The sequence below is a fragment of the Opisthorchis viverrini genome, assembly GCF_000715545.1.
Source record: "Opisthorchis viverrini unplaced genomic scaffold opera_v5_89, whole genome shotgun sequence".
NCBI lineage: Eukaryota > Metazoa > Platyhelminthes > Trematoda > Opisthorchiida > Opisthorchiidae > Opisthorchis > Opisthorchis viverrini.
In genome coordinates, this window is record NW_008751744.1 from 757446 (window position 1) to 770569 (window position 13124).

At 43.2% G+C, this 13124-nt stretch overlaps 1 protein-coding gene across 1 annotated transcript in view; it reads left to right on the forward strand.

Moving 5' to 3' along the window:
- Positions 1-6510: 6510 nt before the first annotated feature.
- The window catches only part of T265_13644 (hypothetical protein), a gene marked incomplete at both ends in the record, with an annotated part of 74773 nt that continues 68159 nt past the window's right edge, over positions 6511-13124 (forward strand). Inside the window, one exon of the mRNA XM_009169865.1 lies at positions 6511-6710. Within this exon, the coding sequence (XP_009168129.1) occupies positions 6551-6710 (160 nt within the window). The remainder of the gene's footprint in view (positions 6711-13124) is intronic.

The window sequence follows — 13124 nt, forward strand, 5'->3', positions numbered from 1 at the left end:
CAGTTGGACCTATATAAGGCGAAATGCGTCCATCCGCGAAGCTGTCTTTGAAAACCTTCGAGTATTTACGCCAGTGGAGCCCAGTGACCTGTATGGTTTGACAAGCTCAGCCGTCGTATTGAGGTGATCGATAACTAACGCCCAGCTAAATCACTTTCATCTCATCTTTCGAAGTTCGTAGAATGCCCGAGTTTGTCTGATGGACACTACACGTAACACACCACGTATCACAGGTGGTTTACTGAATGTAGCGATTTGTATGCTGGGCTGTTATGTTTCCAGTTTTTTTTCAGCAGGTATACAGGGAAGCAAAACGTTGTTAAGTGTATCACAAAAGTTGCAGCTGTTACCATCTAATAATTTCCATCAGTACAATTTGGTGCTACAAAAAATATGGTCATACTTATTGACTGCGTGTTCTTGTTCTGGTGTCATATGGATAGAAAATTAGTTCATCAGGACCATCCGTAGAGTGCACATCGTCTCATCAGCAACGAGTCTTAGTTTAACGATTCCGCCGTCAAATTCGGTGCTGAGTGTACAGCATACCATCAGGTATTCCGGAAGGGACGGTGTAATCAATGATGACAACCAGTCTTGAGTTCTTCAAACTCTATACTACTGTTTTTTTGCCCAGTCCGGTCCATCGACAGGCCGATAAGTCTTCGTTTAAAAAGCGGACAGCCGAAAACCTTATGTGACTCTCAAAATGACAGGTCCAGCTGACTGGTTCGGTGCTTGCTCACGTCAAGAGCATCACTAGCATGCCTCGATCATCACGTAGCTTGACGTAGTCTGTAACCGACGGTTGGGAGTTAACAATGATTTTGCGGCTTCATAACGTGCTGGCATAGTAACATTTCAAGGAGAGTTTGTGCACCATGTTTCACTCCTCTTTATCTAAATCTGGAAGCCAACTACGGAACCGGGTGGGACGGAATTTGGTTATCATACAATCCTATTTGGAAGGCCGCAAACTGAAAGAGTAGGGGGAGGTTAGGAAAATATGACATGGGTTTGCGGGCACTTAGTCTTTTTCCTCTGAAGTCCCCTGTTTACCGAGTTACTATGCTTTTTTTAAAAAAATAAGGGCCTGATTTTGCAGTTAGTGCTCACAGCACAAACAATGCCATGGTTTCACAAGTGTGGTTAAACTTTTCACATGAGACTCGGCAACGGGGTAGTTTTGTGGAATCAATTTCACGTGCCACGATGCATATTACACTCTAGACATCGATGAAAACAAAAAATATAGCCAAACTTTTGAAAAATTAATATTCATCGTACCGTTTGTACGCCCGTCTGTTTTGTTCGAACCCGGTATTATTTCACTCTTTTCAATGACTATGAACTTTGGTTAACCATCGAAAGTTGTATCTGACACAGAAAACTTTAAGCTATACCTGTAAAGCCGTCAGACCCGATAAAAATCATTCTCTTCCAATGCTATTTCCCACTGTCATTGGAGCCAATCGAAAGCCAGGAATCACAGTACAGCTATTTCGGTCTTATTGGGAGTCAGTGCTTCATACGAAACTCCATGATGTATCGAACCCGCGACCTTCCGGCCGGTAGTTGAACACATCCGTCTGGCCGTGAGCTGCGTTCACAGTGCTGTGTGATCTGCACCAGACTAAACGAGATGAAGCTTCGGTAAGGATGAAACAACGGTACAGACTCCTCGGCTTTTCAGCTTCAATAGAGTTGACTGACAGGACAAAATCGGACGTAGTTGAAAATTCTCAGATCTCCTCACAACCCCATCAATGGGACATTGTCGTTTATGGTTCCTCAAAAGCCTTCCAAATATGTGTATCGACCTACTACTCCTCTGGAGGAGATCATCAACCAGAACAGACCATTTTTGGACTCCTTACAACGTTCTCATGAGTCGAGTGATTGCAGCGTCAGCTGAGTCAGGTGTTTAAAGGCGTGTAAAGATCGCAAACACTGGAGATATGAGGGGTTAAAAACAGCCATTTTACAAAGCACTTAGTCAAGGCTGAACTGTGCCTGATGTTGCAACCATCAATGTCGAGGGAGTATTGATAAAAAACAGCCCACTTTTGACTGAATTCATTTTTGGTGTTAATTATCCCTTTCTTTAAACGGCTTTTCAAGAATGTACTTGCTGATGCCAGGAGCACCACATCTACTGGGATTCGAACAAGTTTACCTGAAAAGCCTTAGAACATTTTTTTCTAAGTTTGTGAGACAAACCAATGGATAAACGGCTCTTAACAGCCCCACCGACTTTCACGGCTGACGTTTTCTTGACAGGCAGCTAAACCCTGCTTTGAGCAGTTGAGGTTGGGTCACGTGATACATGAGGTTATGCGAACAACAGGCAGTGAATTGGTATTTTGTTTGCAGGCTTCCCGCTGACCGCTTTTCTGTAAAACCCCACCACTCTATGGAGGTGGTTTCCTTGGTTTATGAATTTGCGTGTGTGTGTGTGTGTTGGCACGTGAATGAATGCGGTTCACCTTATAAAGGTACAAACGATTATATCCACTGACATCACGGCGTGGAGCAGGCGGAATACTGAAGAGATAGCAGGCAAGGTGTGCGAATACCTTTGGTATCAGGAATGATGGCTTGCCAATTCAAAAAAAAAAAAACCGGTTCCTCAACAGGGATAACTGAATGCAAATTAACCGATAGTTGCAAACCGCGATACAAGCTGTCTACACACGCACAGCGGGGTTACAAGATTGAACTATGGCAAGTGTGTTTTATCCAGACCGACCGAAGACAATTGTGCACCTCCCAAAAAAAATTTTCTTCCTGGAGAATTCCAACTATCGTTTCAATGTGAATGTTACTTTTGACAATTCCTTGAACTTGCAAGCCAGCCATCAGTATGTTCACCAAATTGTTAGAATATGAATGAATACTCAACTGTATTTGACAGTATTTAATGCATGTCATCGGTGTCCAAAAGCGATGCTTCACTGCGGTACAACCATGATTTATTTGAAGGCCTTATTGTAAAGAAAAGAATAAAGATGGATAGGGGAGGGACTTAGTGCTAGCTTAACACAATCATTCCGAGGTGCTTACACCTCCAAACATTCACTCAGGCAATTTGGATAGAAACGGACAACAAGAACGCTACTGACATCGGTTGGCAGCCATATCTTGCAGTGTCTCTAACCAGGCACAGTGAGGATCACGCGGTCCCCATCCTGGAAGGCGAGTAGCACCGACAGCACCCAAGCGTTTCGTGATCTCTTTCATGGTCCTCTGCCAAGTCAAGGGTTGGCCGCCTCTCTGTTTATGCCCCTCTGAATTGGGCATGGAAAACAGCACTCTCTTCGGCAAACTATGGTTCGGCAAACGCAACACGTCCCAACCAAAGCAGCTTCTAGTGTTGGACACATTCTTCAATGGAAGTCTCCATTGCACAACCGAAAATGCGCTTTCTAACTGCCTCTTTACGGATTCGCCGACCAACCCACACGAGCTGTGGTTCTGAGACAACGATTGTCGAACACCTGAAGACGTCTCCGTTTCGCTGCTCGCAGCCTTACAACAAGGCAGCCCGCACTGTAGCTTGATACACACATCCCTTCAGATTCAGGGATAAACCATTCTGACGCCATAGGTGTGCACAGCTCAAAGCCCTGTCAATGCAGTTGATACTACTTCATACAACTAGATTTGACTCATCATTAGTTTTACAGTGCTTCTACACCCGTGGCGCCTCTGAACTACAGTAATTTTTGCAATACACGCGATTCCTGATTGGTCAACTAATCTTCTCATTAGATGCCCAGTGTGAAATAATCCATCGTTGATCTTTGATATAGGGCTGACCAAAAACCAAACTTTGAACATGTAAGTAAATCACACCTAATGAATTAGTGATAAACAGATCAATATTTTCGATGTACATATCGGTAAAACACCTCAAGAACACAAAAACTTGGTCATCTTATTGGTTAGGCTAATTGGGTGAAGAAGGATTTACTGGCTGAGGTCACCACGGAAGCACAAAGTTGGACCAGAGGGTCATTTTTAGAAGAAACCAGTCGCTTGACAATCTTGATGGAATCAAAATTCACTTCTCTATTTTAGTCACTCCATTAATTATTGTAATGTACACCTGGCTATTTGACAGGATATCTCATCCTCACAGAAGAAATGAAGGGTATTCTACAAAGTGTACATTCCAGACTTAAGCCGCATTTCAAACCATTGAGGGGGCACTGACTTAGGGTTGAATAATCCTTTGAAAACAATCAACCAATCACTGAGCTGCGGTCGTAGCAGATGCGTCAAGGACGTTTATTCCTTTCACAAATCAAATGTGCCATGTACGTTTGGGCCGCAGTAGCATTCCCTAACCCACAAATGTGGTGTACATCTGGTTTCACCCAAAATTTGAGAACGCGAGACTAGGGAGGTGAAGACAGAGATGATCGATCGTATGGCATTGTACTCACTGTATTACTCCCACTTGTGAGTATGACCTCAGACTCAGATATACATTGAGATGCAATTGTTCAGCAACTATGCGTGTATGCAAACGAGCAGTGCACCAGTTGAGAGCAACTCACGACAGTCACAGTATTGTGCTTCCCGACATAACGGATAGGATAGGACGACACATTGAATAGCCGCATATAAGAGCGAACTCTATGGTTTACAACTATCAGGGTTGATGTACTAATTCACACCTTTCGCGTTTGGTCCAGACTAAGACCTAGCCGAAACGATACCCAGTTAAATCCCGACAGATTGTCCATTAAGCTCAACCAAATCGGAATGAATCATTCTGTTTTGTTGGACGTTGTGCGAGCTTTGGTATCAGCCATTTTTGAAATACCAGTAACCAATGAGTTGCGCCAACGGCATTTGTGCTCGATAGTCATATCTTAAACTTCTGCTTGGTTCTGGTGATGTCTTTTTGGTGGATAACAGTAACAAAAAACGCCACCAAAATTATCTGATGTTTTTTTAGTCTTGGTGAAAGACACTCAGTTGGAGGGATCCTTCTGATATTGTGCTCACCCTGGAAACAGTAAGATGAGACAGGCACACATTCAATACCCATTTCGAAACGACCCGATCGCGTTTAAAAATTTGTTTGGGTATTTGGCGACCGGTTGCAAAAGTTGCAAACGTGAAAAAATCATCGACGTTGGCATGGTCCAAACAAAAGACTTTAACACCATAAGTTATTTGTTTGACGTAAGTTTGCCTTTTCTTTTTTCGTGAAACCGGTTTGCGGAATGACTCTTGAAAATTTTCTATCATCCTCACGAGCAGTAGCAGTTATGGAATATAGACAGTTTCAGATTGTATTCTCCACCAATAAGCACCGTCATTCATTAGGTAAATATTTTACCAACGCATGGACACAATGAAGCCGAATGGAAACCGTCAACTGTCTGCAATTCTGACAATCGAATCTGAGTTGAAAAGGGAACGGGTGAAAACCGGTAGCTTTTTCGCCAGTTCGTCTCTGTTTACTAAAATAAACTCATCACTTACCTAGAACATGGAAAAGATAGGGTTGTAACGTTGACTGTACACAAAAACATCATATGCTTTCAAATCTGAAGGGCAATCAGCCCTTGACCAAATCAATCTCATGCTTCCGGTTTTCCAGGAATGTATAAAAACCGAAACAGAAATCGATCAGCACTGAGTTTTAACATACCAAGAGGTAGCACTCATCAGGAGATTTTCAATCGATACCGTTGTCTTGCGTCACTGAATTGAACTCCACAATTTCTGAGCTTTTTGAATCAATTCCTTAGCGAGTCTGCCCAAAATTCCGGAAATTCAGTCTCGAGCAGCTCATGCAGTCTTCACTACTTGGTGGTGATGTCAGCTGTCGTCGTTGTGAACCCTTCAAGAAACAGCTGACCAAACGTCGCGTAAAAGCGCATGCAAATATTGAGGATATGTTGTGCACACCCTATTGATAAGCAAAAGAGTTTTGACTAGCAGCCATGACCATAGATTTCCGCACCAAGCACTTAGTGAAAACTAGTTCAAAATTACTGCTCAGCACACATACCGGAGTCGACAAAATCAATAGTCATCCTTGCCCTCAAATGCATCCGCACCGGTACGGTGTTCCGTTAGTAAGGCCTGTGTTTCTGACGTGAGTCACTCGTTTTCGTGCTGGTTATTACAACACCGACAACCAATCCTATGCCCACAAGCTTCGACCTGATTACCGCTCAGTCGAGTCTAGTCGTTTACCGTCTGCTACACTCGGTCTTGCGCATACATGCTCGCGCGCGTGGCAATGTGGCCAGGACGGCTTCGGAATCTGATTAGTCTGGCTGTGAACCAATCAGATTGCGGCTTGTCCCTTGAAGGCCGGCACGCATTCGCAATCACGAATTTGGACACTGCTTCCGCAATGGAATAATTTTACCACGCGCACCTTCCCGCTAGACTTGTGTAGGAATTATTTTCAGTGCTGTGTGAATGGATTTCGCCTTGAGTCTATTAACCACATATTTTACGCCCATTTGTGTCTACCCACAGTTGCATCCAATATGAGCCCAATCACCGCGAGTGTGCTAACATGTCCAAACACAGTTCAAACTTGAAAGAAAACGGGACCCGACTGCATTTGCTTGATTCACCATTTTTCATGGGGCATGCTGGACTCTGTCGTTTGACGCTAGCAATTTATTTGGTTTTTCAATGCTTGGTCTGCCCCACTTACGCTGCCCGGAAAGGTGGTAAGTTCCCGCATTCTGCAAGGTCGAAGCATCACAGTTATTTAGGGGTAATAATTTACAGTTTTTCCAGTTTTGGCTTGATATATGGGCATCTGATAAGGTGTTGCATGTTCCCATGATTACGTGCTACCTGGTGTGTTGCATGCTCTTTGATAACGAATTGTTTTCTGAAGCCGCTTGTTGAAAGGTAGCGAAGTTTTGATCGATTTCATGTGGTGAATGACTGAGACAGGGTTACTATCAGGAGAGATGGGGCAAGTTTGAACAGACGGTTGTTTGCATCATCTATTTTTCAGTGTGCTTTGATTAATAATGTAAGTATGACCTGCCGCCAGATGCTAATGGAAACATGACGGAGGTCCTACTGATCGATAAATTTTGCTACCTTGTGTGATTGGACCGAAATTACGAAGCGTTTAGAGCAGTAGGCACGTGAATCAGTCCAAAATTTTTCATAGCTTACTAGTGTTCACAGTGAAGTGTGTTGGCGCAGAGCACGCTGAACCCAGGTCCTGGGTTAGTTTAGACCAAAACTTCCGGTTAGGATACAAACACTGATCCGTGTAGGCTATTTGATGATACTACATGCGGATATTCGTGTATACGAACTTCAAAAATAGTAGCCAAACGTTCTCCCCAAACATTAACATGGCTTCCACTCTTCAGAATGAGCATCCAAATGTCACCTGACAACAGCATGTTTGCGCATGGGGTGTTGACAAGCCACTACTTCCATCAATTCGATACTTTGTATCTTGCCAGTAAGAATCTATTCACCGAATGCGGTAAATGAACTATTAACAAACGTACATTCTCGTAAGCCAAAAACACCCAGTTCCCGGTTCCAACAACATCGTAGTGCCCTGTTTCTTATCGCGTCTGTGAATTTGTTTGTCAAGCACCGATTATTTATGGAAAAGGGAATCTCACCTTTACGGCGAAAAAAGTAATGTTAAGCTCTTCTAATATTCACCCCGACCCAACACATGAACAATCTAGACAGCAGACGGTTATGTTAACCTGGCGAGGAAACCATGGTGATAGTAGGTGCTGCTCTCCCGGTGGCGTCATCATCATAATTTCGTGTGGCGACATAGATCGCCCCAACAGTTTCGTTCGCACTCTCCATAAATGGCACAATTTCACGCCCATCACAACCGATTCGGTCTTTATGTGTTGCAATGAATCGACGTGTTAAGTGCAACCAATGTTTTGGCGTCTCAAGCGTCATTCCCATTTTTTCGGTTATTAGGAGACTTAGTTATCGGTTAAAATTATCCTCAATCCTGAGGCGAAGTATTTCTCGCGATTGTACGAAAATAATTGAATGCCTGAGATGAATTTGGAAGTCAGTTGTTCATAATTCGTCGCTGTCGACCAGTGGGGCCACGAAGCGTCTGACCTTCGTTTTGCTATGTGAAACTTACCGAATACCTGATGGGTTTTGAATCTAGAATTTCAGATATTCGAGCTGGTTGTCACCGCCAGCTCCTGTCGTTTATGGACTGGTTCGTGTCACTGGGACTAACCAGTCAAGCAATAAATTTGTTGAACCTCAGTTGTTAAAGATTCTCCCCGTCCGACTTACATGAAGGCTTCTTTCCCCATTACTTACCGAATATGCCGACTAAATGCCCACTAAGTTGAGTTTCAAGGGCTTAAGCTCTGAATGATTTTGGAGGTGAATCATGTCCGGTTATGCACCAATGTTATTTCCTAATTCTCAGTAATCGATCGTTATTGTTTTTGTTAACGCGACCAGGTTAACCGCTTGCGCACAGGTGGGAACTGCGAATCTAGGATTCTGAGTAGGAGACCAGATGGTAACAACCGTGTGAGATGAAGTCAACTGATTGAATGTAGGTCCCTCTTCTTCCGTAGAGAATTCTGTTGAATCAGCCTCTGAGTAATGTGTCGAAATATTGGTAGCTCGGGTGACTTTATCGGTTGTTGATCAGGTGGATAGTGGCAATTGACTTGCAAACGTTTCGTCACCATACGAGGAGACATCATTAGTGCGCAGTTGGTTGCGCACACCCACCCAAATGCGCACTGTGCCAGGCTCGGCGAACAGATCAACAATCAACAGTTTCAGGGTATCAGTCCCAGAAAACATTAACAGTTTCTTGAAAAAAGTTAGTTTGCATTGTTCAACTTCCTGTGACTAATTAGGAACGGTGTGCAACACCTTATCGGTTTTCTTCTTCTTCGGGTTCACTGAGTCGGCTGACTCTCCGAGTTTTTGTCGACCTTTATTTTTGCTGGAACCCCATTTGTACGAACTTAAAATCATTCGCCCACCAATTCGGTTTAAACGGGAGAAGCAACACTACTCATATCGTTGCTGAAAGCTGTTTGACAACCCATGACCGGTTTCGCTCCTTTCTAGGGCTCATCAGATGGGCGAGGTCCCCGAGTTTTCATCAACCTTATGTTCCACTTGAACCCGAATTTAAAATAATTAATCAAATTACACTCATTTGGATACCGATTTGGTTTTAACAGGAGAATTAAGTGAATCCCAACTCACTCTTTCATTTACGACATTCTTCTTTAGCTGAATATGCAGTACATATAAACAATATTCGAGATATTATAGTATACTCTGTTGACAAACACACTATTCGTAAGGTTGCTGAAAATGGTTTGACATCCAACGACCAGTTTCTTCCTTAATCAGGATCGTCAGGTAAGGCCCAGATCCCGATTTCCGTCAACTGTATATCCTACTTGCATCACGTTGGATGAAGTTCACAAAGTACGCACACGTATTTACAAATGACAATTACGGTGACGACAGTTTAAAGTGAACCTGATAGTCTTCAACTAAAGTTGCAGTATACTCAGTTTGAGAACATAAAAAATGCATTCATTTCAGTCTATAGTTAACAGTTGCGTATGTGTTAGTTCTGACTGTTTGAACTTCCTTGCCCGTCGATCAAGGCAAAATCAACCTTTCACATCCTTACTGAGGGAACAACATGTGTACCTCTTATGAAGGATTAATCGAGAGGAATCGAACCCGAGCCATCAAAGGAGAGATTCAACGTGGGTGAAATTGTCCAGTAGTTAGACCGCGGATTTACTGACTGGAAGGTCCGTGGTTCGAACCTGACCTCTGCCTCTCAACTTCCCCTGTCTAGGCTTCGGCGACCTGGCAGTATCCAAGCCCTCGTACTTTCCTCTGGTGGCATGGTAGTTAGGCACCGGAAAATGCAACAGCTGGTTGAACATGACTCCATTTATTTTTCTAGTACAAAAAGATTATAAACATACTTTACACCAGCGGGCCTGAAAACGCACGGTTACCCAAAAAAATGGGGTGGCAGATTGAAAGTATCTCTTCAACGGACAATCATAACACCTCTGACCTTTCACGGATGCTCATCATACATTTTAGCAGGACTATAAGTCAGGTCAACATAACTCGCGAGCTGTTGGCTGCAATTCCCACCTAGATACTTTGGTAGCTCTCCGGCAAGCTGGTTGCATTGAATCTACCGTCATTCATTCATATCTTACCGTCGTTGTCTTTTATTCACCTATTTACTTAGTTGTTCCTCCATTCTTTCGTGCGTTCATTCACTTTCTCTGCCAATGGCTAACCTTCAAGATTGTCGAACTGATACACGTCGTTTCCTATAGACTTTAGGGGAATATATACAACGCATACGACACCGCCGCCCGTATCCTCAGAGGTGTACTTCGGTGCATTTTTCTCGCCAGCGGACTGTTGGTAGATGATAAACCAAGTTGTTCCATTTACCCAGGCAAAATTCGAACACAATGGACCTTTTTTATGTCGGCATAGTAATTACTAGCTTGCCATAAGTAGTACAACCACAGTTTTCCCCATTCCGGAGAGGCCTATCCCAGAACATGTACGTTTTGGTCGGTACTTTGTTGGTTTAGTCACTCCCGGATAATAAAACCTCCCGGAAGAGTAATTTTCGGTCAACACCTTGGTCGATGTCGGATGCTATGATGAAATTATCCAAGCATATTGTGTGCCCTTAGTTACTTACAAAGAACTAGACATGTACGCTTTTTTGCTCCAAGCAACCAAAATAGCGTGATCTCTTTTTTCAAACTACGATTAGGGTTTGGGTTGTCTACAACAAGTAAAAAAGTTCGCAGCAGTCACACCAAATGAAATTGGTAAAAGTCAGCGAAGTAGTTTTAAACTGCTTTGATGTGTGAAACAACTTGGTCATGAATTCACATTTCCACGTCAGTTTTTATCACGAGAATTCATGTTCTTTGAAATAGTGAGATATTACAGTCCCAGCCAATGAAAATACGGCGATTTCAAGGTCAAATTGGACAATCTTTTTGTGTTTACGGCTGTTTGAGATGATCAATCAGCAATGCTTTTGAAGGATCGTATCTTATGATAATCCCAAATACTTGGTGCTGTTCAGCGCTCGGGTGACTTTATCGGTTGTTGATCAGGTGGATAGTGGCAATTGACTTGCAAACGTTTCGTCACCATACGAGGAGACATCATTAGTGCGCAGTTGGTTGCGCACACCCACCCAAATGCGCACTGTGCCAGGCTCGGCGAACAGATCAACAATCAACAGTTTCAGGGTATCAGTCCCAGAAAACATTAACAGTTTCTTGAAAAAAGTTAGTTTGCATTGTTCAACTTCCTGTGACTAATTAGGAACGGTGTGCAACACCTTATCGGTTTTCTTCTTCTTCGGGTTCACTGAGTCGGCTGACTCTCCGAGTTTTTGTCGACCTTTATTTTTGCTGGAACCCCATTTGTACGAACTTAAAATCATTCTCCCACCAATTCGGTTTAAACGGGAGAAGCAACACTACTCATATCGTTGCTGAAAGCTGTTTGACAACCCATGACCGGTTTCGCTCCTTTCTAGGGCTCATCAGATGGGCGAGGTCCCCGAGTTTTCATCAACCTTATGTTCCACTTGAACCCGAATTTAAAATAATTAATCAAATTACACTCATTTGGATACCGATTTGGTTTTAACAGGAGAATTAACTGAATCCCAACTCACTCTTTCATTTACGACATTCTTCTTTAGCTGAATATGCAGTACATATAAACAATATTCGAGATATTATAGTATACTCTGTTGACAAACACACTATTCGTAAGGTTGCTGAAAATGGTTTGACATCCAACGACCAGTTTCTTCCTTAATCAGGATCGTCAGGTAAGGCCAGATCCCGAATTTCCGTCAACTGTATATCCTACTTGCATCACGTTGGATGAAGTTCACAAAGTACGCACACGTATTTACAAATGACAATGACGCTGACGACAGTTTAAAGTGAACCTGATAGTCTTCAACTAAAGTTGCAGTATACTCAGTTTGAGAACATAAAAAATGCATTCATTTCAGTCTATAGTTAACAGTTGCGTATGTGTTAGTTCTGACTGTTTGAACTTCCTTGCCCGTCGATCAAGGCAAAATCAACCTTTCACATCCTTACTGAGGGAACAACATGTGTACCTCTTATGAAGGATTAATCGAGAGGAATCGAACCCGAGCCATCAAAGGAGAGATTCAACGTGGGTGAAATTGTCCAGTAGTTAGACCGCGGATTTACTGACTGGAAGGTCCGTGGTTCGAACCCGACCTCTGCCTCTTGACTTCCCCTATCTAGGCTTGGGCAACCTGGCAGTATCCCAGCCCTCAAAATTTCTTCTGGTGGCATGGACGTTAGGCACCGAAAAAGTGCAACAGCTGATTGAACATTAGTTTCTTTGTTTTTGTAGTACAAAAGGATTACAAAAATACTTAACACCAGCGGGCCTGAAAACGCACGGTTACCCAAAAAAATGGGGTGGCAGATTGAAAGTATCTCTTCAACGGACAATCATAACACCTCTGACTTTTCACGGATGCTCATCATACATTTTAGCAGGACTATAAGTCAGGTCAACATAACTCGCGAGCTGTTGGCTGCAATTCCCACCTAGATACTTTGGTAGCTCTCCGGCAAGCTGGTTGCATTGAATCTACCGTCATTCATTCATATCTTACCGTCGTTGTCTTTTATTCACCTATTTACTTAGTTGTTCCTCCATTCTTTCGTGCGTTCATTCACTTTCTCTGCCAATGGCTAACCTTCAAGATTGTCGAACTGATACACGTCGTTTCCTATAGACTTTAGGGGAATATATACAACGCATACGACACGGAAGCCGTGTCACTTTCGCCGCCCGTATCCTCAGAGGTGTACTTCGGTACATTTTTCACGCCAGCGGACTGTTGGTAGATGATAAACCAAGTTGTTCCGTTTACCCAAGCAACATTCGAACACAATGGACCTTTTTTATGTCGGCATAGTAATTACTAGCTTGCCATAAGTAGTACAACCACAGTTTTCCCCATTCCGGAGAGGCCTATTCCAGAACATGTACGTTTTGGTCGGTACTAG